Raw genomic sequence first — 25,501 nt, 5'->3', positions numbered from 1 at the left:
GAAACAGATGTTTTCCACTCACAATGCCATTCTGATAACCCTGAGCTAAAGGCTGCAATCCTTAGCAGATTAGTGGCTGAAATAAAAAATGGATAAATAAAAGTGGGGAAGACGGGTGAACAAACTCAGGTTTTACTTCAGTGGATAACAATGCACGGTGGCTATGTAATCTCCACACTAATCTGCCAAAGGAAAGATTAAATGGCAAAATTCCAACACTGAGACCTGCAACCCTCATCTGTTGGATCATCTTAGTGTGTGACCACACATCTTTTTAGCACAGTGACACTGGGTTTTCCAGGTTGTTTGGTTTTTATTGAAGCAACAACAATAGCAAAGTTTCTTTCTTACACATTCTTGTGAGTATATTTCTGCCATTACATGCACTTGCAGCCACTGGGTGATTTAACTAGGGAAGAGGAAGTTAGCAAAAGCATTTCAGTTTTCAGTACAGTGAACTTTTGAGTGGCTTCTATCAAATAGGAAGACAAACTTTTCAGGGAATTCAAAACTATTTTTATATCCCTTCCTTGAGACCTTTGAAGTCTTCTTGAACAATGAACCTAGCATAGCTCTCTAAGTCAAGGAGGAATTTCCAAGAGTCCCCAACCTTTTTTTCTTTACCTGAAAGTCAACAATAAGTCAGATTTTAAAATATTACAAAAAGCTGCATGGCAAAGCTTCCAATGGGGAAGTACCCATCTGTTAATGATGTCTCTCGCATTGTTGTTTCATGTCCTGGCCATGTCTGCTGGCAGGAGAGGTCACACCAAGTTGCGGTGTATTAAGTTATAGGCAAGATAAACCAACTCAGCTGAGGGCATGCAATTGGAAATAGAGGGGAAAGGATGAGATCTGCGGCTTCAGGACCCTGAAGAGTGGAGAACTGGCTAGATATGTACCAGCCCAATAACTTAAAAGAGCTGCTAAGACACTCGCCTCTTTAAAGCAGAGGGAAGGCAACAGGGATGCCATCACCCAGTCCATTATCCTGCCTCAGACAGCAGCAGATGTTTCTGGGGAAGGAAATAACAACCCGCAGTGGGCTGGTACAGGATAATCTTACCCCCACATCAGTTCACAGCCTGGTATTCAGGAGTTAAGGGACGGGCTTAAAGCAGGGTATTTAATACTGAGAGGTGTTCCACTCTGGCTGCAATAATGATAGATTTCCTTCCAACACCCATCACTGAGGCAGGTACCCTAAATATCTCTGCTTTATGTATCCGATCAAGTCTCATACGACACTTAAAATTGGACAAAAGATCATTACAAACAGTAACTCAAACTGCCTTTCCCAAGTGGAGAAAAGGACTTTCAGCTGGCAGCGTGCAAACTGTTATTCTTGGTTGAATTCACATTGTGAGCTCCTTGAGGCCTCTTCCATCCCTAGGAAATCTGTGCCAGTTCAGTGCCTGTGGATAATGCATCACAGGCACTGAGTGTGAGCCAAGACACCGAGGTCTGTGTGAGCACTTCAAGTCTGTTGACTGGGGATCACCAACTCATCTCCTTGCACAAGGAAGTCTTCTTTAGGAAGAGGAATCATCTTTGCACAGACCCAGCTCTTCCTTCCATCCTGAGGACCTAGACTTTGCAAAAAAAGACGTTGCAAAAATCATGATGGTGGTGCTCTGTAACATGCTGAACAAGAAGGCAAACATACTCCTTTAAGATACGTTCCAAAAATGACTTCCAAACCCATGAACCTCTTCCTACCACCACTCAAGAATCATTTAGTTTTGTTAGAGCTCATAGTATTGCTTCGCTGAGGAATAACACAGCACTGGCAGTTTCTGGGTATTCATTCTCTGATGCAAAAAACTTCAGATCTCCAGTCAGCCAGAGGAATCCCTGGCTCCTAATTGCTTTTAATCTTCTTTAGGCTTCTCTTCACGAGGCTGCAGTTAGGACCCCATTTGCAGGCACAAACCCTTCAGCTGCACCCTTCCTGGCTCTTCAGTGACACCTTCTGGGACTAAAATTACCAAGCCAATCTTAGGTTTTCTGCAGCTGCTTTTATCTATGCACAGGAGTCAAGTGAGATATTTGGGAGCCCATTCCCAAGAAATGGTGAACACAGAAGAAACGTTAGCCAAGTACGCTGCTGCTGCCTTATACAGCACCCTGAAAAGTGAGATCTTTCCAGAGACTGGATTGGAGATGAGTCCCAGATGGCCACAAATCTGTAAGATTTCACTTCTCCCAACACGCATTCATTTATTGAAATTGCTTATGGGGTGGGGGGGTGGGGGGGTGTTACACTTAAAGAGCTAGATCCTCACAGTAAGAGCAATGAAGATGAAGGTGGAAGTTTATATTAAAATATTTTATTCTTAGTGAGAGTGATCTCATCTATCTTTGCTTGACGGCAAGTTTTAAAGCAGCTGTGGTGTGAACCCCAAGGTGTAACGCTTGCATTTCACTGCGACAGAAGCACTGTAAAGGGCTGGGCTGCTGCTCCCATTCCCGTGCAACTCCAGTTGCAGAGCAAAGGGGCAAAGGGGGAGGATTCCCAGCCGCAGAGGAAAACTCCTCCTGGTACACTCTCAGGGAAGAATAGCAGGCTGTGCTAGGCAGGATATTAGCTCCCTTGAACAGGCTGGAGCTCATCTGAGAAAGAGACTGTGTTTGCCAACAAGCACCGTGAGCGTTCATGCATGTACAGCCACAGGCTGGGTGACAACGTACAAATTTATAGCCACTCAGAACAGAAAGAACATCTGATTTTCCTACATGCATAGTGCATCTCAAGGAAATTTACCTTTTATCTCTGTGCTCCATCAATAATTCACTCGGAATTTTCTGGCATTTTCAGTCTGCCTGTCCTGTTTAATTTACTGATCTACAACATAATATCAAAACAGGCACCTTGGGCTACAGTTCTCCACACCTTGTGCGGCCACCGACTGCTTTGCAGAAAGAACACACAGTGGATGAAAAAAAAGACTTAAAATCTGTGACAGTCTTCAGGTTTGGCACACAGCGTGCTTTCCTCTGACCTGAACAAAAGGTGAGCCAGGAGAAAGGCATCCATCCCCTCTAGCCAGGGCAACGAGCAGTAAGGCGATGCTGCCACAGATACTGCACTCCTGAAGGCGGCAGGGCAGCACTAGCAGTACATTAGCATGACTTGCTCTAGCATGTTGACGAATTAAGCTACTCTGCATAACTCCTTCTGTATGCTGGCCCAGCACTGGCTGCTTTCACCAGCACTCATTTTCCTGAAGCAGTAGAGATTCCCTGTAAAGGAGGTGTAGCAGGCATGACACATCAGAGCCTGGAGAATTTACTTGTTATAAATGGGAGTGCTGCACAGCTGAAAGCCACCAACAAGGTTGGCAGTATGCAACATAAACAACGTGATTTGTAATCGAAGCAGAAAGTTGTCACTCACAACTCACAACCTCCTCTACACTGGTGTATAAATGATCCGTGCCCTTCTGATGGAGGGATGCTAATGCAACCCATGAATCATGCATAGTTTAAAACGAACAGAGGACCAAAGAATAGCTATGCTGTTATTCTGTTATTATGCTGTCCCCTTATTTCTTCTCGGTAGCAGGCAAAAGCTGACCTCTGTCTAGGTGTTAAACTTACAAGATATTAAGTACGCTGCCATAAACCTGCAAAAAGAGAAGAGAATTCCTTGTGTGCTTCTGCTCACTGTGTGCCCTGGAGCAAAGTACAAACCTCTACATTCTTTTTTCCTGTCTGCTGTTTCTAGTCCCAAAGAGTAGGGTTGTAGGTGTTTGTGTTCACCACTGCACACATAAATTGTTCCATCAGCATCAATTACTGCCTGGGGTCCTGAGTAGGTGAGCTCTTGCTAAATAGATGGGGCTGAGTCTGGGATTTGTCCTCTTGCTGGGGCTCTTGGTTTGGGCACTGAAGAAAACATTGACCCTCAAAACCTCCCCACTTCCCTTTCAAACTAGATGATTACCTCCCTCTTATGAATCCCTAAATACATATTCTGGGTACAAGCCTGATTTTTTATTACTTAGGCAAGATTATCTATGGGAAGCCACAGAGAGAATTTCCTGAGTATTGTGTTCTTTCAGTGTATCAGAGCTTACTGCACATTTGAACACAGTTTGCTGTCAGCCAGTCTTTCAGGGTTAAAAGACAAATACCACATAAACTGTAAGTCTTTGTGACAGTAAGAATTGCTCAGCAAGAATATTTTACAGCCTTTTCACTTGAAAGAGAGATGATCTTCTGATTGTTCTTCACCAGGGATACTGAGGCAACCTGGCCCAGACTGGGGCCCCAACCTGTTGGGTTCTTTCTGTACAGATGCAGAATGAAAGCAGCTCTTGAGAGCAGAACATTTCCAATACAAAAGAGTAAGATTAACATTTGCCCTCTTTAAAAATTGCTCCCAGCTGTACTAAAGGTCTCCACACATTTTCTTTCTAGGTGCAAAGTGCCTCCCTGCCCTGCTTGCGGGGATGCGCTCACCTTGGGCAGGGAACAGACCGAGCTGCCTCTGCTCACTCTGGACCCGGTGAAGTGTGTGCCACTGGCACATGGTGTTTGGCTGTCGATGCGTATTCTGCTCATATTTTAGGAGCTCTTTGCAGAGATACTATCATATAGCTCAAGGGCATGGTGCAAAGCACTGGGACTTGGGGTAGAATTACAAGGGCGCTCAGTGTGACTGACTGTGTGGTGTGCCAGAGGGCCTGTTATGGAGTTACACCTTTTAGGTTAATATTTGCCATCCGCTATCGCTGCTCAACAGGAAATGCAGTGTGTTTTTTATATGCTTCAAGATAAGGGGTGAATGAAGTGTCCTGATTACCGTAATCCAGTGACTGCTGGGCAAGGTTATCTTTATTTTCTACACAGTTATTGATTGTGAGGGACTGCAGACTGGCCTGGCTCGGGGAAGGACTCCCCACCTCCTGCAATAAGGCTTTATTACCAGCCTGGAGTAGCCACAAAGCCAGCTAACTCCTCAGCAAAGCACCAGCCCTGGAAAGGAACTGAAAAATTGTTTCCTGGGCTTTGTTCAAGTCCCAGCTGCTCTACTGCAACTGCCAGCAAGAGGGCCTCTTCTGCTAGCAGCAAGGGGACGGTGGGACAGCTATCCCAGCAGTAGTGGGCTGAAAGTACCATTTACATTGACACCCATCAGCATGGCTAAGCAGATCTCCTGGTCACCTTGGAAAACACTGGAGCTGTGGTAAATAAATAAAGCAGGTAAAATGCTCCAACACCAGTGAGCCATGAAAGCCCAAAGGCTTTGGGCTCCCCCTGTTACCCCCATCTACAGAGCAGAGGAGGTGGCTGCAAGCACCTGGGGCATCCTGCAGAGGCTCCGTGACAGAGGTAACTGCCCCGTCATCTCTAATTATGAGGCCTGAAGAAACTCAAAGATTTAAAGCTTAAAAGTATCTGCAGACATCAATCTTTCCAAAAGAGATGTCGAAAAAAAGGCAAAGCTAAATATAAGTTTTAGCAGCAGAACTGCTTTAACAGCTACTGTAGGTCTAGCGAGATTGTTAAGAAAAGATGGAAAGCACATGGATTAAATTTGTTGGCATAAATCTGGGGACACCAGTTTAGCTAAAGAAAACACCATCATCAAGTCTTTGGAAATCCAAAAAAGATATTATTTCAGTACAGAAAAATGGGAAAAAGAGGAGGAGACAAGAAATGGAATCTCAGAAAATAGATACCTGCCTTATTCCATATGTATTTGTGGGCTCAATTTTCCCCTTGCATAAATCAATGAAGAAATAATCTTCAGTTGCATATCTAAGTACAAAATTAGCTTTAACTACAGGCTTCGTTCTGATTAAAATCAAGGTGAGTTTAATCACACTGCTGTCCTTGTGCCTAAATCAAAAGTCTGCTAAGGCTCTTATAAACTACACTGGTATAAAATAGGTGTAAGATGACAAAATCAGATACTTCAAGGTGGAGAAGTAAATTGCTACTGCCAGTGAGCTGGTAGGACAAATGGTGTTATCTTTTACCAAGAAATTACACTGTACTGTGTTATGACAAAGGGAATTTGTCTTCTCAGCCAGTTCCTGCTTGGGTTCCCATCAGCTGACAATGTTTCCAGGGGAGCCAGAGGACAAAATACAGCCCAAATTCTGAGGACAAAAGCTAAAATGCAGCAAATCTCATGCACGACATTAAAAGATGCTTAATGAATGGTATGAAGCAATTCCACAAATAAATGCAGCAGCTGGTAATTGCTAGGAGTTATTCAGGCTGACCAGATATTCTTAGACCCTTATTACTGGAAATATCAGAATAGATGTTGCACGTCTAAATCATAAATACTGCAGTTCAGCAAAATACTTGAGTATGTGCTCCACTCTCAGTGAACTGGAGCCGAGATCAGCCAACAACCTGTTAGAGGAAGCTTACACCTTAACATCACCCAGTTCTGTGAAGAACAGCACACCAACTTCTGGAACACAGAAGAACTGGAACAACAACTAAGAAATTCACATTAAAATATGTATATAAGTAGTAAAACTAGATTTGAATATATGTTTCTCAGTTACTCATTGTGATATATTCTCATCTTGTTTTTCCTTTGTATGCTATTATTTGTCATTCTCCAACCAAGACAGTCAACTTCCTACTTTCTAAACCAGAAAATTCCTGTTGATTTTTTTTACAGGAAAAAAACACATGACAAACCCTCCCCATACTCAGAAGCTACCCCTTTTGTTAAAGCCAAAAGTGTTGTCACTGTCCGGGAAGAGGGTAGGCTGATACAAACACCTCAGTCCCCAAAGCTGGGCCTTTGGATAACACCTGAGGGCTCGACCCAAGGTGGAGCTGCTGTGGGGGCTGCCCCGCTGCTGGAAATCAAAGAGAACCATGCTTTCGACCTGGGAAATTAAGCGCCTCTCGTAGCTTTGATGCACATTTCTTGCATGCACCAGCCTTGCCAGACCTGGCCATCACAGCTCACATTAGGCCAACTTCTTCCTAGTCAGCTTGGCTACCTCCTGCTTACACACCTGACTGCCAGGAACAAACTGGGACAGGTTTAAAACAAAAGCCCAGGGGACGGCGCTACTTTTGCACACTCACGCTCCCGACTCTTGTAGAAGGCGCCTGCAGAAATGCCCCATGCACTGAAACACAGCCATGCACAGCTGGAGGCACTCATGGAGATGCACTCCTGGTTTCTGCTCGAGGAGGAGGGAAAGGGGAATTAGAAAAAAAAAAGACAGAGAGAGAAAGCAGCAATGAACTGCAGATTCACAACCAGGAAAAAATAACATCCTCCTATGCAATCAATTGAACTGCACAATTTTAAAACAATTTCACCTCGCCTCAAATCATATAAGTAGACCTACTCTTCAGTGATATTTTCCCAAACTATGCAAAACATTTCATTTAAAGAACTCTCCCTAGTCTTTCCTCAACTTTACTCTTCAGCTGAAATAAAACTCATTTTAATTCCCTATGCTGAGCAGCTGCTCCTGCAATTGCTGCTACAACTACTTGATTCCCCTCCCCAGAATCACAACCCGTGGCTTTGGGCTTTTCAAGGTTTATTATTCATTCAGTTCTTCCTTCGTGCTTCCATGGTGGGCAGGAACAGACGTGTCCCCCTGCGCGGCAACGGGGGACAGCTGGGGGGCTCCTCTCTGCTTGCTTCTCCTCTTCCAGCCGCACGCACAGGCAGCGATGGGACCAAACTGGGGCACGCTCCTGGCCCCCTCAGCAGGCAGCTCTCAGAGCTCTGCAGGGCAGGCAGCACAGCCCCAGCCGGACCCCAGCACGCTCCCACAGCCGCCTGGCACGGCCCCGCAGCCCTGCGCACACACCTGGGCACCTTTTCCACCGCCCGGCCCGGGCCTGGGCTCCGCATCACCTGCTGCCGCCACCCAGTGATGCACTGCCCATGTCACAGCAGGCAGCGGGTGCCCCGTGCCACAAAGGGGCGGGGACGGCCTTGCCCCGGAACGCTGGCCCCAACGGCCACGCAGCCCTGCCATGGCTGCCCGTGCTGACGGGGAGGCTGCTCGGCTGCCTGCTCCTGCTGCTCCAGCCTGCGCTCTGGACACAAACTCAACCAGAGGAATTCAGCTCCTCTCTCCTCTCTCCTCAGGCCCTCACCTCAAACGCCTCTCAGCGCCCTACAGGACACTGACCGAACTAAACCACCGCACACTCCTGGCCGCTCCTTTCCGGCACTGGGCCGGACAACTGTCCATGCTCTCCACGACAGGTAAGATAGTACCAACCCACACCCCACCGCAGTCTAACAGCAAGCAGGACAGTGACACGCTCGGGCCAGGACAGGAGGGACCTCTCCATCAGGATAACGGGAGACAGATGGACATGGTGAGATGCTTGAGACTCTTGGGCACAGAGGCAGGGGCTGCCTCTTGTCACAGGGCGATGCTGCTCCGTTTGGTGCTTCTTCTCTTTCAGCCACAATCACACAACGATGGGACCACACCACGGCACACTCCTGGCCTCTCTCCCCTTCAGAACTCAGCTGGAAAAGCTGTCAACACTCTACAGGACAGGTAAGATCGCCCCAACCCACACCCACCACAGTCCACAGCAAGCAGCCAGGTGACACGCTCGCGCCACGACGGCAGTGACCGCTCCATCAGGACGACGGGACACGGACAGCCGACAGCTCCATCAGGACGAGGGGACACGGACAGCCTCGGTGAGACGCTCGAGACCCTCGCGCACAGAGGCAGGGGCTGCCCGTGGTCACAGGGGGATGCTGCTCCGTTTGGTGCTTCTTCTCTTTCAGCCACAATCACACAGCGATGGGACCACACCACGGCACACTCCTGGCCTCACTGCCCTCGACCGCTCAGCTGGAAGGAAGAGCTGCCAACGCTCTCCAGGACAGGTAAGATCGCCCCAACCCACACCCACCACGGTCCACAGCAAGCAGCCAGGTGACACGATCGGGCCAGGACAGAAGTGACTGCTCCATCAGGACGACGGGAACACGAACGGACGTGGTGAGATGCTTGAGACCCTCGGGCAGATAGCCTGGGGCTGCCCATGGTCACAGGGGGATGCTGCTCCGTTTGTTCCTTCTCTTATTCAAGCCAGACACACACAGCGATGGGACCAGACCATGGCACGCTCCTGGCCGCTCCGCCCTTGAGAACTCAGCTGGAAGGAAGAGCTGCCAATGCTCTAAAGGACAGATAAGCCATCCCCAACCCACACCCCACTCACAGCATGCCACAAGATGACATGCTTGGGCTATGAGGGGCATCTCCTGGCCGTCAGGGAGACGTGACATGGACGGCCTTGGAGTGAGGCTGGGAGAGCCTCACTCAGGGATGCAGGCGCTGACCCTGGCAACGGCCTGGGGCTGCTCTTTTGGGTCATTTTCCTTTCTCACCCCATCACAGAGCCCCGAGCACACCAACGTCTGCCACTGGCCTTTCCCTCCTCTGCCCTCTCCCTCCGCGGCCACTGACCTGAAGGCTGGTGCAGCTTTCTACAACCACAGCCACCGGAGGAGCAGGAAGCACACAAGGACCCCGTCCCTACCCGGCCATGGTCCTACAAGCACACCAGCGGGGACCGCGGCTATGGACAAAGAGAGCTCGGCACGCCCCCGCGCCACCCCACCCCACCCCACGTCTCTCTCAAACCTCGCTCAAATAAAGATTCTGATTCACAACCTCATCGGCTGCTTTCTCCTGCCCTTCTTGGGGAAACCTCGGGGGGCTCTGCCTTTTGCACAAGGAGCGAGTGCACCAGCCTCCGCTTCTTCAGATGCTGGCATCAAGAGAATTTCAAAGCAGATTAAGTGTCCTAATGTAAGACCAGAACCTGCAGGCGTGGGTCTGGAAACCAGTGTGCTCCCTCTTTCACCAAGGGACCGCATGTGTACAAGGAAGGAACAACATTTAACACACAACCTCATCTGCTCTGATGGAACTGCTTGAGGAAACTCCCCTTCCTGACATGCGCTCTGCACCCAACGTGCCGCCGCTGGGGGGGCTGCCCCGCTGCTGGAAATCAAAGAGAACCATGCTTTCGATCTGGGAAATTAAGCGCCTCTCGTAGCTTTGATGCACGTTTCTTGCACGCACCAGCCTTGCCACGGCTGGCCATCACAGATCACTTTAGGCCAACTTCTTCCTAGTCAGCTTGGCTACCTCCTGCTTACACACCTGACTGCCAGGAACAATCTGGGACAGGTTTAAAACAAAAGCCCAGGGGACGGCGCTACTTTTGCACACTCACGCTCCCGACTCTTGTAGGAGGCGCATCCAGAAATGCCCCATGCACTGAAACACAGCCCTGCGCTGGGAGGGAACCCGCGGCTGCAGGCACTCGAGTCAGGGGCCTCTCGGAAGGCCAAAAGGGAAAGGCTGAGGACATTGGGAACTTTTGTGTCAACCTCAGCATGGGGAGAAATGGCTCCCCAGCATGCAGAGCGCTCCCAGTTTCCCCGCAGCCCTCTTTCCCCCAAAAGAGCTGTTCAGAGAGGGAGAAAACGGCGTTCCAGCCCCAAACACGCTGACGACCACAAATGGCACCTCACAGAACTAAACCGTGGAATTACTCAAGAAAGATGAACGAGGCCCCGGTGCTGCCAATCAAACAATGAAATGCTGCCACGGGGGACTGGGAGCAACAGGTGCTTGTCAAGAACAAATCCTTGGGCTTTCAGGAGACGTCTTTTCTATCACCGCTTCTTTTAGGAGGCGGCAAGATAAAGGAGTGCAAAGCAAATTAACAGACAGCATAAGGCAGTCACTTGACATTCTCCGTATTGATTCCTTTTCATTAGCTCCTCAGCACTCTGTGCTCCCGCAGAGACAGTCTCCTCCTTCCTCGGGCATCTCATTAGAATAAAAATACTTTTAAAGGCTCTGGAGCCGACCTCTGGATACATCTCCAGAACTACACCTTCATGTCACGTCTTTCACAATCAGCATTTTATACCAATTTGAGGACTGAGAACGGGACGTGACTGGGTTTTCTGCGCGCTTCAAACACCTGGGTTGCCTCTTACAAACACTGTCCATTAAACCTGCACTGCAGTCCTTCTGGGCTTCAGAGAGAGGGGCAGAGGAAGCCAATAGACTGGCCAGGAAGATATTCATTGTGCCCAAATTAGCAAGGAATTTGGGCATGTCATTGCCTGTCTTCAAGGGTTTGCTTCCTGTTGGTGGAAGGTTTTTCCGGGCACGTCCAGAACCATCTAACGAGTGGATTGCTTTTTGTCAGACAGAAGAGAAGACCTTGGGCTCTGTTGCCCGAGGTAATATCTGAACTCCACTTCTGTGAATTTACTTCAGGACCTTGCTGCCTTTAACTATGGCGCAAATCCTGAGGTCGCTGGAAATCATCTCAGTAGAATAATTCGCCTTTAGAGTACTTGCCAGTCCAGTTCAGTGAGCCTAGCGGCCTTTTATCGGCAAAAAAACTTACAGCACACCTGCGTTTGCATACCTGGTCCTCTCCTGGCACCAATAAAAAAGCGTAATGGTGCTGTGCTCCCTCTCTGGACCCACCAGGAAACCGCGGGGCAAAAAAATCACACTGGGAGAGCTGATGTTTGACAACCTTAGTCCAGGAGCCAACCTGACAAGCACGGCACCTGCGAAGCTCAGGCAGGAAAGCCTGAAACTGTGCCTCGGCAGCCACAAAGCCTTTTGTAACCCCGTCCTCCGGAAATCGGCAGCCTATTTCTTCTCAGCTTCTGGCAGAGCAGACACTCCTCTTGTTAATAAAGGAAAGCATCTCCAAGGAATTCTCAACCGCTGGAAAGAAGGCGGAGGTGAAGCCCTCACTTCATTTGCACAGCTCCGATAAAGGCATTTCGCTTTGGAATACAACACGCCCCTCTTCCGTGGGACATTCCCTAACAAAACTAAATGCTTAACCATGACCAAGGGGCTGAAAAACCTCCTTGGCTACCAGGAGCGCCGAGCCAAGGCTGTGCATAAGCGAGCTCCCCACCTGCAGCAGCTCGCCCAGGCCCTAAGGTCGGTGCCTGCTTCCCCTGACCCTTCTGCAGGCTGCGCGGGCACCGTGGGCAGCCCCCCTTGCACGGTCAGTGCCCAGGGAAGTTCCTCCAGTCTTGCCAGGGGATTCCGGGTTTCCAGAACTCCTGACCTTACTGCAGTTCATCTTACGGTAGGCTCTGCCAATAGGAGGGGGGAAACATCTTCTTGGTGGTGGGTCCTCAGGGCTTCGGCAGCTCTGCGCTCGGACACTTCACATCATCCTTTGCCCAGACAGGCTGTGGCGTCTCCTTCTCTGGACACAGCCAAACCCACCTGGATGCCATCCTGTGCAGCGTGCTCCAGGTGATCCTGCTGGGCAGGGGCTGCGACTGGATGATCTTCAGAGCTCCCTGCCAACCTCGGCCGTTCTGGGATTCTGTGAGCTTTCCTACTTAATTCCACAAGCAAATTACGACACACTTGGGAAAATGCTGGCTGTTTTACGCTGGGATAGATGCTTATCCTCCACTCCCAGGCCCGCCTGCCAGCCAGCAGAGCCTCTGACGTGCTGCTTCTCTGCTAAGGGGTGCCCGCAGCAGGATGCAGCAGTGCTGCGCAGAGGCACCGGGGGGGAAGTCAAGTGCAAGCAGCAGCACAGCCTCCAGATCCTGCTCCCCCCCTTCATCATTCAAGAAGGTTGCAGCAGTCACTGGAAGAAAACTTTTTGCCCCGTTTCTGCTGACCATCAACAGCTCCGGGCCCACCCTCGCTGCTGACCAAAAAGACCCCTGCAACAGAAGCCAAGGAGAGGCAGAGCTTTTCGGCAGGGTCACACCCTGACTGTGGCCCTGACCCTGCTCAGACACGTCCCAGCTCCCACTGAAGTCCAGGCCCCTACTTAGAGCATTACAGAATCACAGAATCATCCACGTTGGAAGACACCTCCAAGATCACCTAGTCCAACCTCGGGCCTAACACTAACAAGTCCTCCACTAAACCATATCACTAACCTCTACATCTAAACGCCTTTTAAAGACCTCCAGGGATGGCGACTCAACCACTTCCCTGGGCAGCCCCTTCCAATGCCTAACAACCCTTCCAGTAAAGAGGTTTTGCCTAATATCCAACCTAAACCTCCCCTGGCGCAACTTTAGCCCATTCCCCCTCGTCCTGTCACCAGGCACGTGGGAGAACAGACCAACCCCCACCTCGCTACAGCCTCCTTTAAGGTACCTGTAGAGAGTAATAAGATCGCCCCTGAGCCTCCTCTTCTCCAGGCTGAACAATCCCAGCTCCCTCAGCCGCTCCTCGTAAGACTTGTTCTCCAGACCCCTCACCAGCTTCGTTGCCCCTCTCTGGACTCGCTCGAGCACCTCCACGTCCTTCTTGTAGCGAGGGGCCCGAAACTGAACACACTACTCCAGGTGCGGCCTCACCTGAGCCGAGTACAGGGGGACAATCACCTCCCTAGACCTGCTGGCCACACTCTTTCCTATGCAAGCCAGGATGCTGTTGGCCTTCTTGGCCACCTGAGCACACTGCTGGCTCATATTCAGCCGACTATCAACCAATACTCCCAGGTCCTTCTCTGCCAGGCAGCTTTCTAACCACTCATCTCCCAGCCCGTAACGCTGCTTGGGGTTGTTGTGCCCCAGCTGCAGGACCCGGCACTTGGCCTTCTTGAACTTCGTACGGTTGGCCTCAGCCCATCGCTCCAGCCTATCCAGATCCTCCTGCAGAGCCTTCTTGAGCAGATCGACACACGCACCTAACTTGGTGTCGTCTGCAAACTTACTGAGGGTGCACTCGATCCCCTCATCCAGATCACCGATAAAGACATTAAAGAGAACTGGCCCTAGTACTGGGCCCTGGGGGACTCCCCTAGTGACCGGCCTCCAGCGGGATTTAACTCCAGTTAAATTTAACTGGATTTCAACAGCAGGCGTGCTTCTAGCCACACGTGCCTTTTTGCAGAGAGAAAGCCAAAGAACGTGGCAAACCGCAGCCTGCTGCACCCTGAGGGGCAAGGGCAGAGCAAACCCCGCGCTGGCACAGCCGGGACCATTCCCGCACAGAGCTGCGACGTCCCTGACAGCAGTTTTGGTCAGGGGCACCTGAGGCCAGGTGGGACAGCCTCGGGTGTGCCTCCCACTGCGCGCTGCAGCCTCTCTCGCCTCCGCTTCGGTCACTGTTCTCTGCAACGTGCCGTGCCCTTCAGCACGCTTTCCCCCTCTTTTTCTTGGGGAAGAAACGTCTCACTTCCTCTTACACGTTTGCTATTTGTGGGTAGGGAAAGGAGGAGAAAATACACGGCACTCTGTGTACAAATGCCTTCTCTTCCTTATGGGGAGGCAGCAGGCCATCCAGGCAGTGCTCCATCATCCCCAGTACAACTGCCTGCTTTATTCTAACCTGGCTCTCTGCAAGAACACGGCCTGAAGTTCCCAGCGGCCTGATGAGCTCATGCAGCAACATGGAAGCTGCTCTGCAAGCTCCGTGCATTTACTTATGGTCAAACGAAGCCAAATGCCACTTTGTCCTTGTAAGCGACCAACAAAGGTCACCGACGTCTGCCGCTGGGGCTGGGGAACCACTGCGTGGGGAACTCCGCTGGCTTCAGCAGAGCCCCCCTGCATGACGTCACCCAGAATTCTGACCCAAAATTGGACCGATTTCGGTGACACCGAGACTAAAGGTCAGACTGATCTTCACAATGTCCTTCACAGTTTCCTTTAGGAGTATCCTTTCTGTTAAGGGAAGTGTCCCTGCAAGTGACGTATAAAATTGACACCACTTCAGCTGCTTTCATTTCTAGTAGAGTTTTGGGATTTCTTAGCTTTTCCTCAACTTTACTCTTCAGCTGAAATAAAGTTCATTTCAATGAACTCATTTCACCTTTGCTGAGCAGCTGCTCTTGCAATTGCTGCTACAACTACTTGATTCCCCTCCCCAGAATCACAACCCGTGGCTTTGGGCTTTTCAAGGTTTATTATTCATTCAGTTCTTCCTTCGTGCTTCCATGGTGGGCAGGAACAGACGTGTCCCCCTGCGCGGCAACGGGAGACAGCTGGGGGGCTCCTCTCTGCTTGCTTCTCCTCTTCCAGCCGCACGCACAGGCAGCGATGGGACCAAACTGGGGCACGCTCCTGGCCCCCTCAGCAGGCAGCTCTCAGAGCTCTGCAGGGCAGGCAGCACAGCCCCAGCCGGACCCCAGCACGCTCCCACAGCCGCCTGGCACGGCCCCGCAGCCCTGCGCACACACCTGGGCACCTTTTCCACCGCCCGGCCCGGGCCTGGGCTCCGCATCACCTGCTGCCGCCACCCAGTGATGCACTGCCCATGTCACAGCAGGCAGCGGGTGCCCCGTGCCACAAAGGGGCGGGGACGGCCTTGCCCCGGAACGCTGGCCCCAACGGCCACGCAGCCCTGCCATGGCTGCCCGTGCTGACGGGGAGGCTGCTCGGCTGCCTGCTCCTGCTGCTCCAGCCTGCGCTCTGGACACAAACTCAACCAGAGGAATTCAGCTCCTCTCTCCTCTCTCCTCAGGCCCTCACCTCAAACGCCTCTCAGCGCCCTACAGGACACTGACCGAACTAAACCACCGCACACTCCTGGCCGCTCCTTTCCGGCACTGGGCCGGACAACTGTCCATGCTCTCCACGACAGGTAAGATAGTACCAACCCACACCCCACCGCAGTCTAACAGCAAGCAGGACAGTGACACGCTCGGGCCAGGACAGGAGGGACCTCTCCATCAGGATAACGGGAGACAGATGGACATGGTGAGATGCTTGAGACTCTTGGGCACAGAGGCAGGGGCTGCCTCTTGTCACAGGGCGATGCTGCTCCGTTTGGTGCTTCTTCTCTTTCAGCCACAATCACACAACGATGGGACCACACCACGGCACACTCCTGGCCTCTCTCCCCTTCAGAACTCAGCTGGAAAAGCTGTCAACACTCTACAGGACAGGTAAGATCGCCCCAACCCACACCCACCACAGTCCACAGCAAGCAGCCAGGTGACACGCTCGCGCCACGACGGCAGTGACCGCTCCATCAGGACGACGGGACACGGACAGCCGACAGCTCCATCAGGACGAGGGGACACGGACAGCCTCGGTGAGACGCTCGAGACCCTCGCGCACAGAGGCAGGGGCTGCCCGTGGTCACAGGGGGATGCTGCTCCGTTTGGTGCTTCTTCTCTTTCAGCCACAATCACACAGCGATGGGACCACACCACGGCACACTCCTGGCCTCACTGCCCTCGACCGCTCAGCTGGAAGGAAGAGCTGCCAACGCTCTCCAGGACAGGTAAGATCGCCCCAACCCACACCCACCACGGTCCACAGCAAGCAGCCAGGTGACACGATCGGGCCAGGACAGAAGTGACTGCTCCATCAGGACGACGGGAACACGAACGGACGTGGTGAGATGCTTGAGACCCTCGGGCAGATAGCCTGGGGCTGCCCATGGTCACAGGGGGATGCTGCTCCGTTTGTTCCTTCTCTTATTCAAGCCAGACACACACAGCGATGGGACCAGACCATGGCACGCTCCTGGCCGCTCCGCCCTTGAGAACTCAGCTGGAAGGAAGAGCTGCCAATGCTCTAAAGGACAGATAAGCCATCCCCAACCCACACCCCACTCACAGCATGCCACAAGATGACATGCTTGGGCTATGAGGGGCATCTCCTGGCCGTCAGGGAGACGTGACATGGACGGCCTTGGAGTGAGGCTGGGAGAGCCTCACTCAGGGATGCAGGCGCTGACCCTGGCAACGGCCTGGGGCTGCTCTTTTGGGTCATTTTCCTTTCTCACCCCATCACAGAGCCCCGAGCACACCAACGTCTGCCACTGGCCTTTCCCTCCTCTGCCCTCTCCCTCCGCGGCCACTGACCTGAAGGCTGGTGCAGCTTTCTACAACCACAGCCACCGGAGGAGCAGGAAGCACACAAGGACCCCGTCCCTACCCGGCCATGGTCCTACAAGCACACCAGCGGGGACCGCGGCTATGGACAAAGAGAGCTCGGCACGCCCCCGCGCCACCCCACCCCACCCCACGTCTCTCTCAAACCTCGCTCAAATAAAGATTCTGATTCACAACCTCATCGGCTGCTTTCTCCTGCCCTTCTTGGGGAAACCTCGGGGGGCTCTGCCTTTTGCACAAGGAGCGAGTGCACCAGCCTCCGCTTCTTCAGATGCTGGCATCAAGAGAATTTCAAAGCAGATTAAGTGTCCTAATGTAAGACCAGAATCTGCAGGCGTGGGTCTGGAAACCAGTGTGCTCCCTCTTTCAGCAGTTTGTTCCTTCTTTGTCCACAAATCCTCTGACAGGGACTCTACAGTGCTTAGACTGAATTTTTTCTTGTCCCACCGTGCTGGTGGGACTGCTGCTGTCAGTGGAGCAGCAGCACCACTCATTACTCCAGCGAAAGGAGCTTGCTTACAAGGCACGCTCTCTTCCTTGCATCTCAGTCCTTGTGTCGCTGCAAGCTCCTGCGGTGGCTGTCTGTATAGTGCACCAGCTTGCCTGGGTCATGGTTTGTACCTGTGCTCTCACGCACAAAGCACCATCCTTGCGGGGCTGTCAGGGCACTTCAGAGACATCCTGATGGAAAGTGTGACTCCCAGACATTGGAGACAACAAACGACATAAACTTGAAAATAAAACTGCCGTGGTGTCATAGATCACATCTCCCCCTTGCTACCCAGAGTTCTCCGTTGCAAAGGAGGGAAAGAAGTGGGGTAAATCTTTTCGGGTTTCAATTAATCTTTGAGGGCCACCCTAGTCAATAAGGGCATGAGCAATGAGGTCTGGTTGCAGCCTGGGCAAGAACATTTAATGGAAAACCCTCATCTGTTGTGATGGAGCTGCTTGAGGAAATTCCCCTTCCTGATATGGATTGTGGAAGAGGAAAAATAACTCAGTCTTCATTGTTTCTTTCCTGAGACAAAGCATGGAGGAAAAAAGCACTTGTTTTGAACTTAATCATTTATATGATGAAGGTCAAAACATTTACCCATTACTATTCCTGACCATCTTCTCAGTTCAGTAAGTCACTTCCAAATCTTACTCCTCACAGATAACATTTCAATGAGGTTGCAGTCAGAAATAGCCAAAGTTAGCCTTTTTAATTTTTCCTCAGTAAATAGCTTTATATTCTTTCAAGGAAGACAGACTAGAAAAGCATTGCAAAGGCAGTTATAGGTTTCAACAGTGTAAGCCCCTACCTAAATCACTTTTAAAAGTTAAGAAGTCAGCAGCTTTAAGGTACTTTGGTCGACTTTGAAAATTTTACCCTGATCTGGAACTCGAACAATTTACAGGAACCCGAGGAGATGAGCGACCCTTTCACACAGCCCAGAACAGCCTGTCAGACATCATTTTAGCTAGCTGCATTTAGGAAATCTGCCATCTCCTCTAAGAGCAGAGGTAGTGACCAGCACCTTCCAAATGCCAAATTACATATTCCCTAAAACCTGTACCAGTCATCTGGATTTATAAAACATATGCAGAACTCACTACAGGGAAAAAAACACTCCTTGTTCTTACAGTGTTTTAAGTGCCTTATATTCAAGTTCCATGAGGTAGCAACTTAAATGATTACACAATCTTTTCCAAAGCTTTTTCCCTCCCTTCAGTTACAAGCATGGAGAATGATTTTTTCAGCTTTCTACCCTGCACCAACGCTCCATGAGAGAGCACATTCTAGCCTAGATTCCCACACATTGCCATGTCTTCATGATTTCTTCATCAAGGGAGCAATGGCCATCTGGACACACTTGGCTGGCAATGCTTTATCACACATAAGAAATGATGCACAGTATGGAAAAGCACTGTCTGCCTTGAGTTTTAAGCTATCATCCAGGGGGCTGACAGTGTTGCACCAGGTTATGAGCGGTCACAGTTTGCTATCTTACTGATGAAGCTTTCCCCAAGTGAGATCAATAAGTGTTCCCTCCTCTCCTTCTCCCCGCTTCCTTCCAGCATCTCCTTGCCCCTGGAAGGATCGCATGAAAACTGCGAGGGAGGAGAACTCATTTTTCTCTCTTGTGTTCAGGGAAACAGAAGCATACATACTCACATGCTTTGTAAACAAATGAACTTACATTAAAGACAGGAGCTGTGCATAATCAGTACCATTTTCTAGCACAAACAGCCCAGAAAGGCCCCATCCATGGGCTGCCCACTCAGATCAAAGTGGCGACAACAGCTACACCAGCAGGGAGGACATGAGCTGCTCTGGAGAGATCACCCATCCATCTGCTGTGACAGTGGGTGTAGAAAACAGGGGGACTGAGTTGTCGCCTAGCTCCTGCTTTCTCCCCGTCAGTAATGCTCTGAAGATAATAATGAGCAAACTTGAGCAAGCTGTGCTTTCCGAGATGGTATTTCCATGGAGATGTTCCTGAATATCTCCAGCTGGTGTCCTGGCTATAGATTTCAGTTTTGTTTCTAAACGGTATGACAAGTACTCTGATTAAAAGCAAACAGACTGTCTTTATTCTGAGGTGTGCAGGTTACTGGGGGGGAGCCATGTCTGTAATGCATATTTCTCACAAAGAAATTCTGATTTTGCTTTACTTTCCATTCTAAATAAAGCCCTCTTCTCTGGTTAGTTTTAACCAATCCCTGAACACAAGACATTCTGGGATCTAGCCTGTGCCCCATGGAAAAGCCATCTTCACACACAGTGTGAAATAATTACATTTTCTGATGGGGAAAAAACCCTTCATGGTTTTACCCAGTTTGATTTGGACGATGAGGGGGTGAGTTGCTGGCTCTGCTGCTGAGCTGTGTGCAATATGCACCAAGCCTTCAGACTGGAAAGCTCTGCACTACCAAGTACCTCCTCCTGAAAAAGTCCATTTTCTTACTCAAGACATTCCTCTGGTCAAAAACCTTGGATTAAACATTATATTCTGTATTCCCTGAAAACAAGTGCTTAATTGTTGCAGGAGCTGCAGAGCATGTGATCAAAGGATGCCATATGGGCCAGTTATTAACAAAGAAAAATGAACGCACCATTCGTCGGGCTGTAATTAAAACTGAGTAAGTTTTCATTCCCATTGTTGATCTGTCTCTTTGTACCACAAAGAATAAACAGCTTCTTGCCTTATTACTCCTAACATGAATGCACAGCTCATCAGGTCTGTGAATGGATATGGTAGTAAATATTTCATATTATGTCTCAATAATATGCTGATACATATATGCAAGCACACTGCCTACCAGCTTCCTACTTGCACACATGTTAATAGGATCATGTTTATATACATATACTGAAATACAAATTCCATCCAAACTAACACAAAGCCAACCAAGATAAAAATAAAATCACTGCAGTCAGTTTTCATGCCATTCTGAATTTCAAGTGCTTTAAGATACGACTGTAATTTGCAAGTCCACATTCTACACTAGCATATTGCAAAACCATTGCATAAAAGCCTTTTTAAACTGTCAAAATAGATATCATTGTATTCCCACTTTCTTGACTCACATCTTAATCTAAAAACAACAAAAGCTTTCCAAAGAAAATTTTTAAGTGTGAGAATCAGTTTTCCCTCAGATTTACTTCTACAGAACTGTCAAATATAATCATTAATATACACCACAAGATTTATAATATTTTAATTGTCTTTCCTTCTGAGATTTTTTTCCACCACCACCACACACCAAAAGGGCTAGAAATGTCCTTATCCTCATGTGTTCCAACAAAAATGAGAGCTCAGGATCCCGACACATTTCCAAGGCAATCGGGTTGCTGAGCACCATGCCAGATGTCTGACAGCAAAACCCCAAAATGTGGCCGCACCACTTTGAGGCTGGCTGCAGCCATGGCCCTCACACTCCCAGGAGCTGTGGATAGACCACAAAGTGGTGCTGCACCCCACATCACCCATCTGTCTTGCCTGCCCTCCCACAAGGCCCCGAGCCACAGAAACACACCAGCAGCAAACCAGTAACACGGAACCAAAAGGCACCTTGGAGACCCAAGTTGTGTCCTTGGTAAAGCTCCACTGGTTGCATTCAGATGCTTCCAATTTAACCTAAAACTGGCAGAATTTACATCTTCAGACACAGCTTCCCGCCCTTGTCCTTCATTTTTAGTGGCATAACTACAACAGCCACAGCTCGCAACTTCACAAATTCATTTCCAACATTAATTCTAGACAACCTCTCCATCATTCTCTGACTTTCTCCTCTCCATTGAATTTTTTCCTTCCTTCTTCAGGTGCAGAAAAATAAAATAACCAAAGGGAGGGGGAAAGAGCTCAGCTAGTGCTTGGTTGCAAATTCTGAGTTCACAGTTTTATTATTTATGTTAAACTTTGCAAAGGGGTTATGGTCCCCCCTTCGCCATTATTTTTTTAAAGTCTGTTTGGAAGTCTTAAAAGCACAGACACAAATGAAGCTAGTCACTACAGAATATTTTTTGCCCTTTCAGACCAGACTGAGGGTACTCAGCACGGCCTTTCATTAAAAGGGCATTCTTTAGAGGATGTTTGTATCGTTAACTTTTGTTGTTTTCAATGTTACTGAGAACGGCACAACAGGTTCAAGTGGTATGTGACAACGGAGGCATACCAGCCTCAAAACATGAGCCCCTGAGAACAAGCTTTCCAGTTGCCTGGAGAATGCCCAATCCTCTCTGAACATGGCAGTACAAACAACCACCACTCGCACCTACTGACATCCTTGTGATGTTTCCAGTGATTCAGAGCCTCAACAGAGAGAAAAAGGTACTTGAAAGGTATCAGTGCCGGTTTCCAACAGCACTTAGGATGATCTGCACAAATGCTAAAGGAGCCTTAGGTCCTTCTAAATCCAAGCTGAACATTCTTCTAAGATGAACGGTGATAAAGCTTATAGAAACATCCCACACAGGCCAGGGAGGGAGCAATGTCAGTACTATGCGTGTTAAACTATAAATCTTAACCTGAAAGAAGCCTTAACTGAAATTCTGCAATAAAGCCACAGAAAATCACAAACACATCTATAAAATAAAATGCTTCTGTTCTACAGATACTGCCTCTCCTCCCATATAACGGCAGTGCCTGCGATTTCTGGAAGGAATGTTTGAAATCCAGTGAGTTTGAATGTCAGCTTCCCATGGCTCCCTCAGAATCCTCAGCCAGCAAAAACAGGAATAGGAATAGTGCAGAAACATAGGGGAAAGTGAAGAAGTCATTTAGACTATTTACAGGGCCAATAAAACGAATATTTAGATGACACAGCACCAGTGTTTGTCAATGCTACCTCGCACAACTGCACTAAAGTCATACTAAAACACATTTGCCTCATCATCTCTCATTAAGACGAGGTCCTATTTCATTCTCATTGCTGCAGCTGGTAACAGAGCTACGCAGTTTCCTACGCTGCAGTCCCACTTGTCACAGAAGCCAGTTCAACAAGGTTATTTCCTCCCGCAGCTGAAACGCAGCTCGGAATTGCATCAAGAAGTGAGGCCTCCTCTCCCCCCCACTCGAACATAACAGGGAAACTCTTCCTTACAGCTACAGCTGCAAATAGATGCACTTCTCTCCTCCACCTGCAGAACTTAGCCTTCCTATTCCAACCTCTTCCCATCCTTCTCAAAGCAGCACAACAACAACAAAACACCTTGGAAACCGTGCCGCTGCTTGCTGGCTCCTTAGGGGACCCACTGCACCCCAAGCCAGCACGGGACTGCAGAGCTACTCCAGCCAAGGACAGAAAGCATCAGCACCATCAGCACAGGTGTGCCAGGCACAGCTCACAAGTACAGAAAGTGCAAGCTCAGGAAGTGTTTGGGAACTGTATACAGCTTCACTCATCTTTAATTTAATACTCTGTCTTAGCCCTGAGGATGCTGCATTGTCCCTGCACGACGCTCCACGTAGTTTGCAGGAAACACTGCCACCCCACTTTTTCCCTCTCTCCTAAACAAAGAATGTTGGAACATCAGAGAGAGGTATTTTGAACAAGTACAGTGGTAAAAGGTCGCTTCCCAAAGCTGCCAAGAAGCCACAGTTCCCATCCCCACACCGGCTTTTAGAGGCACTGCAGGTTGTTACAGTGAAAATTCAAACGTTTAGTATTATGTCTGAAGCAGCAGGTATGTTGCATTCTCACAATCAGCTTCATCTTTAAACGCCATAGACCTGCTGCAGCCCAAAAAGCTGCATTCCTTCAACCTGTGGGTCAGCTATCAGTTCTGTAGGTAGCAATAGTTTCAGAGGCTCTTCCAGAAACGTTCATCTGGAGAGCAGTTTGCAACTGACGTAGGTGCAATGCAGCATCCTGCCACTTTGAGCACAAACACTTTTTGGGGTACATTTAAAACATCCTCTTCCTTAGCTCTGCCCTATTTTTGCTCTGTTGCAAAGCACAACTGGCAAAACAATCCATAGCACCAAACTTCACAGAAGTTATCCTCAAAAAAGAAAGGGCAAGATTAATCAGCAATTTTTAGAAGACTTGAGCAAATATTACCAAGCAGCTCTGGTATTTTGAGTTTCTACTAGCATAAGACTAACGCTGAAGAAAATATTTTAAGATCAACATCTTGCAGCTGTATTTTCTTCTCTCATAGCAAAAAGCTTAAATCAAGGTCTTGCAGCACAGGAAATATTCACAGGAGACAAATGCAGTGTTTCAACTTAGATCATTGCAACAGTTAATTGAGCATTTTGAGACAGCAAGCAATTTAACCAAGTAAATTTTCACCTAATTAAGCAGCAAATGAGATGCAGTCCACGGGAGCCGCACATTTAATTGTGTCAGCAATTACATTATAAAGCACTTCACGCACATGTACGTGTTTATACGTATCTATCGTTATACACTTACCGTGCAGCAAGGCATGGGTGTTACGTCGGTCTCAAAACAATTGCTTTAGAGCCTCAGGCAGAGCAACCTTCCTCCCACTCTCATCTCGGGCAAGTCAGTGTTTCTGGAAGGTGGCCAGGCAAGATCAGATTCATCAGCCAATAAAATTGTCTAAAGCTGCCGTTCCACAGGAGACTGCTCCTCTGGCTGCAGACTCAAGAGCAGCCAATAAAGAAGAAAATCAGCATCAGGGTGCGGGTGAGCATTTTGCCCCATACTAATGGTCTGCTCGCCAAAAAGCCAGCTTCGCTCTGCCTGTGCTGATGTATACCGTCATCCTGCATGAAAAACAACTTGCACTTGACTTGCCTGGCTAAAATAGAAGCACAGCTATTTGGAACACTGGCAAGGGTAAAGAAATCAGTCAGTCGAGCAGGTGCCTGATGAGCTGGGAAGCAGCACAGCGACACCCAGAGCCGTGAATTCATGCTATGAGTGGGGGCAGCATCAGCCCTCGCTTTGTAGGGGGAGGTGGGAGTTGCTGCTCCAGTAACTGAGCACTCACTTAAGGACAGAGATGTTGTTTGTGGTGGGCAGTGTGGAGAAAAATCTGAAACCTTACCTCTCGCGTGTTTTCTGGAGCTGGACCTGCTGCAGTGGCTGTGTGAAGCCATCCCACCTCCAGCTCCGCGCATTTGTCCTGGACGTCACTGCCACTCAGAAGAGCCCTGGATTGCACCCTGCCAGCCTACAGCAGCAGAGACACATCTCGGCATGCAACAAAGCTTCGCGGAGGTGGCTGACGTCCAGGGCATCCAGGGAACCGTAGGCCTTGCTTTCACTAGGAAAAACAAGATATGTCAACCTTAGTATGTGTTGGCTAAGCTGAAGTAAATCCTAAAGATGACAAAGCACTTGTTGCATTTGTACGCGTTAGCAGGTCAAAAGCCTTTGGAGGTCTTCCTTCTAAATCAGCACTAGGACGAAGATGAGGCTGGTTTGAAAACGTGTATTTTGACACCAGAGGAACTATTTTGCTGTGAAATCCCAATGGAGAAAAAACATGGGTGGCATTCACCTCTGCTAACTTCCCTGAGGTAGAACCTATTTGCACTTTTTTCCATGCAAGTTTTTGCATTGAGGTGCTTCACCTGCAAAGCCAACTCCTCACCCGATCTGAGGGCAGCCCAGCCAAGGCCCACATTTCCAGCCACATTTATTTCAGTCTGCTGACACAAGTGAGAAGCACACACCACCCAGTCTTCACTAGTGCCATTAAAGACCCTCACCTACGTGTACTGGAGAACAAAGTTGTCTGGAGTGCAGGCAGCCCCTTGGAAAGCTATGACTGCAAAAAGCTATACCACGTCTTGAAATGGGAGGGGTTTCTTAATGAAAAAGCACATGGTAAAAAAAAAAATGGGTTAGATTACAATAAGGTCAGCAAGATTGTCATTAACAATAACCGCTCTTCCCTTTCATGTGCCTTCAATCTCCTGTTTTGCTATGGATGTATTTTCACTTATTTATGCAGGACAGTGCTACCTGTGCTCTCTTTACATGCTGGTAATACAGCCCTCTGGGGGACTATGAACCAGAGATGTCACCCTCAGAGCTCTGAAGGCCACGTTACATTAGGGGAGCTGGAAAAGAAGCTCCAAAAGCTGCCGTACGCTAAAACCAGGCAGCACAGAGGCGCACCTTATCTGAATTCAACAGCCTGGACTTTGTACTCTGATCTTGGAAAGCTCCATGT

At 49.3% G+C, this 25,501-nt stretch overlaps 2 protein-coding genes across 5 annotated transcripts in view; one reads left to right on the top strand and one right to left on the bottom strand.

Annotated features, from left to right (window-relative positions):
• LOC310900699 (uncharacterized protein) overlaps nucleotides 1-23,758 on the top strand; it is a 54,498-nt gene extending 30,740 nt beyond the window's left edge. Inside the window, exons 1-2 of one of the 3 annotated variants that reach the window (XM_083839068.1) lie at nucleotides 1,602-8,519; nucleotides 8,595-23,758. In XM_083839068.1, the coding sequence (XP_083695194.1) occupies nucleotides 16,612-17,589 (978 nt within the window). In that variant the 5' untranslated portion in view covers nucleotides 1,602-8,519; nucleotides 8,595-16,611 and the 3' untranslated portion in view covers nucleotides 17,590-23,758. Of the gene's footprint in view, nucleotides 1-1,601 lie in introns of those variants that run through there. The other 2 variants (XM_083839069.1, XM_083839067.1) reach the window with 2 other exon arrangements.
• The window catches only part of OSBPL5 (oxysterol binding protein like 5), a 174,996-nt gene that overhangs the window by 146,220 nt on the left and 3,275 nt on the right, over nucleotides 1-25,501 (bottom strand). The window contains exon 2 of one of the 2 annotated variants that reach the window (XM_083838999.1): nucleotides 24,368-24,586. Coding sequence is in view for 1 of the 2 variants with exons in the window: in XM_083838996.1 (XP_083695122.1) it covers nucleotides 23,767-23,781 (15 nt within the window). In the remaining variant the exon portion in view is untranslated. Of the gene's footprint in view, nucleotides 1-23,766; nucleotides 23,851-24,367; nucleotides 24,587-25,501 lie in introns of those variants that run through there. The other variant, XM_083838996.1, reaches the window with a different exon arrangement.

This window comes from Anser anser (assembly GCF_964211835.1).
Source record: "Anser anser genome assembly, chromosome: 5".
Taxonomy (NCBI): Eukaryota; Metazoa; Chordata; class Aves; order Anseriformes; family Anatidae; genus Anser; species Anser anser.
Note: the sequence above shows the minus strand (reverse complement) of the source record. Positions and strands in the feature narration are given on the sequence as shown.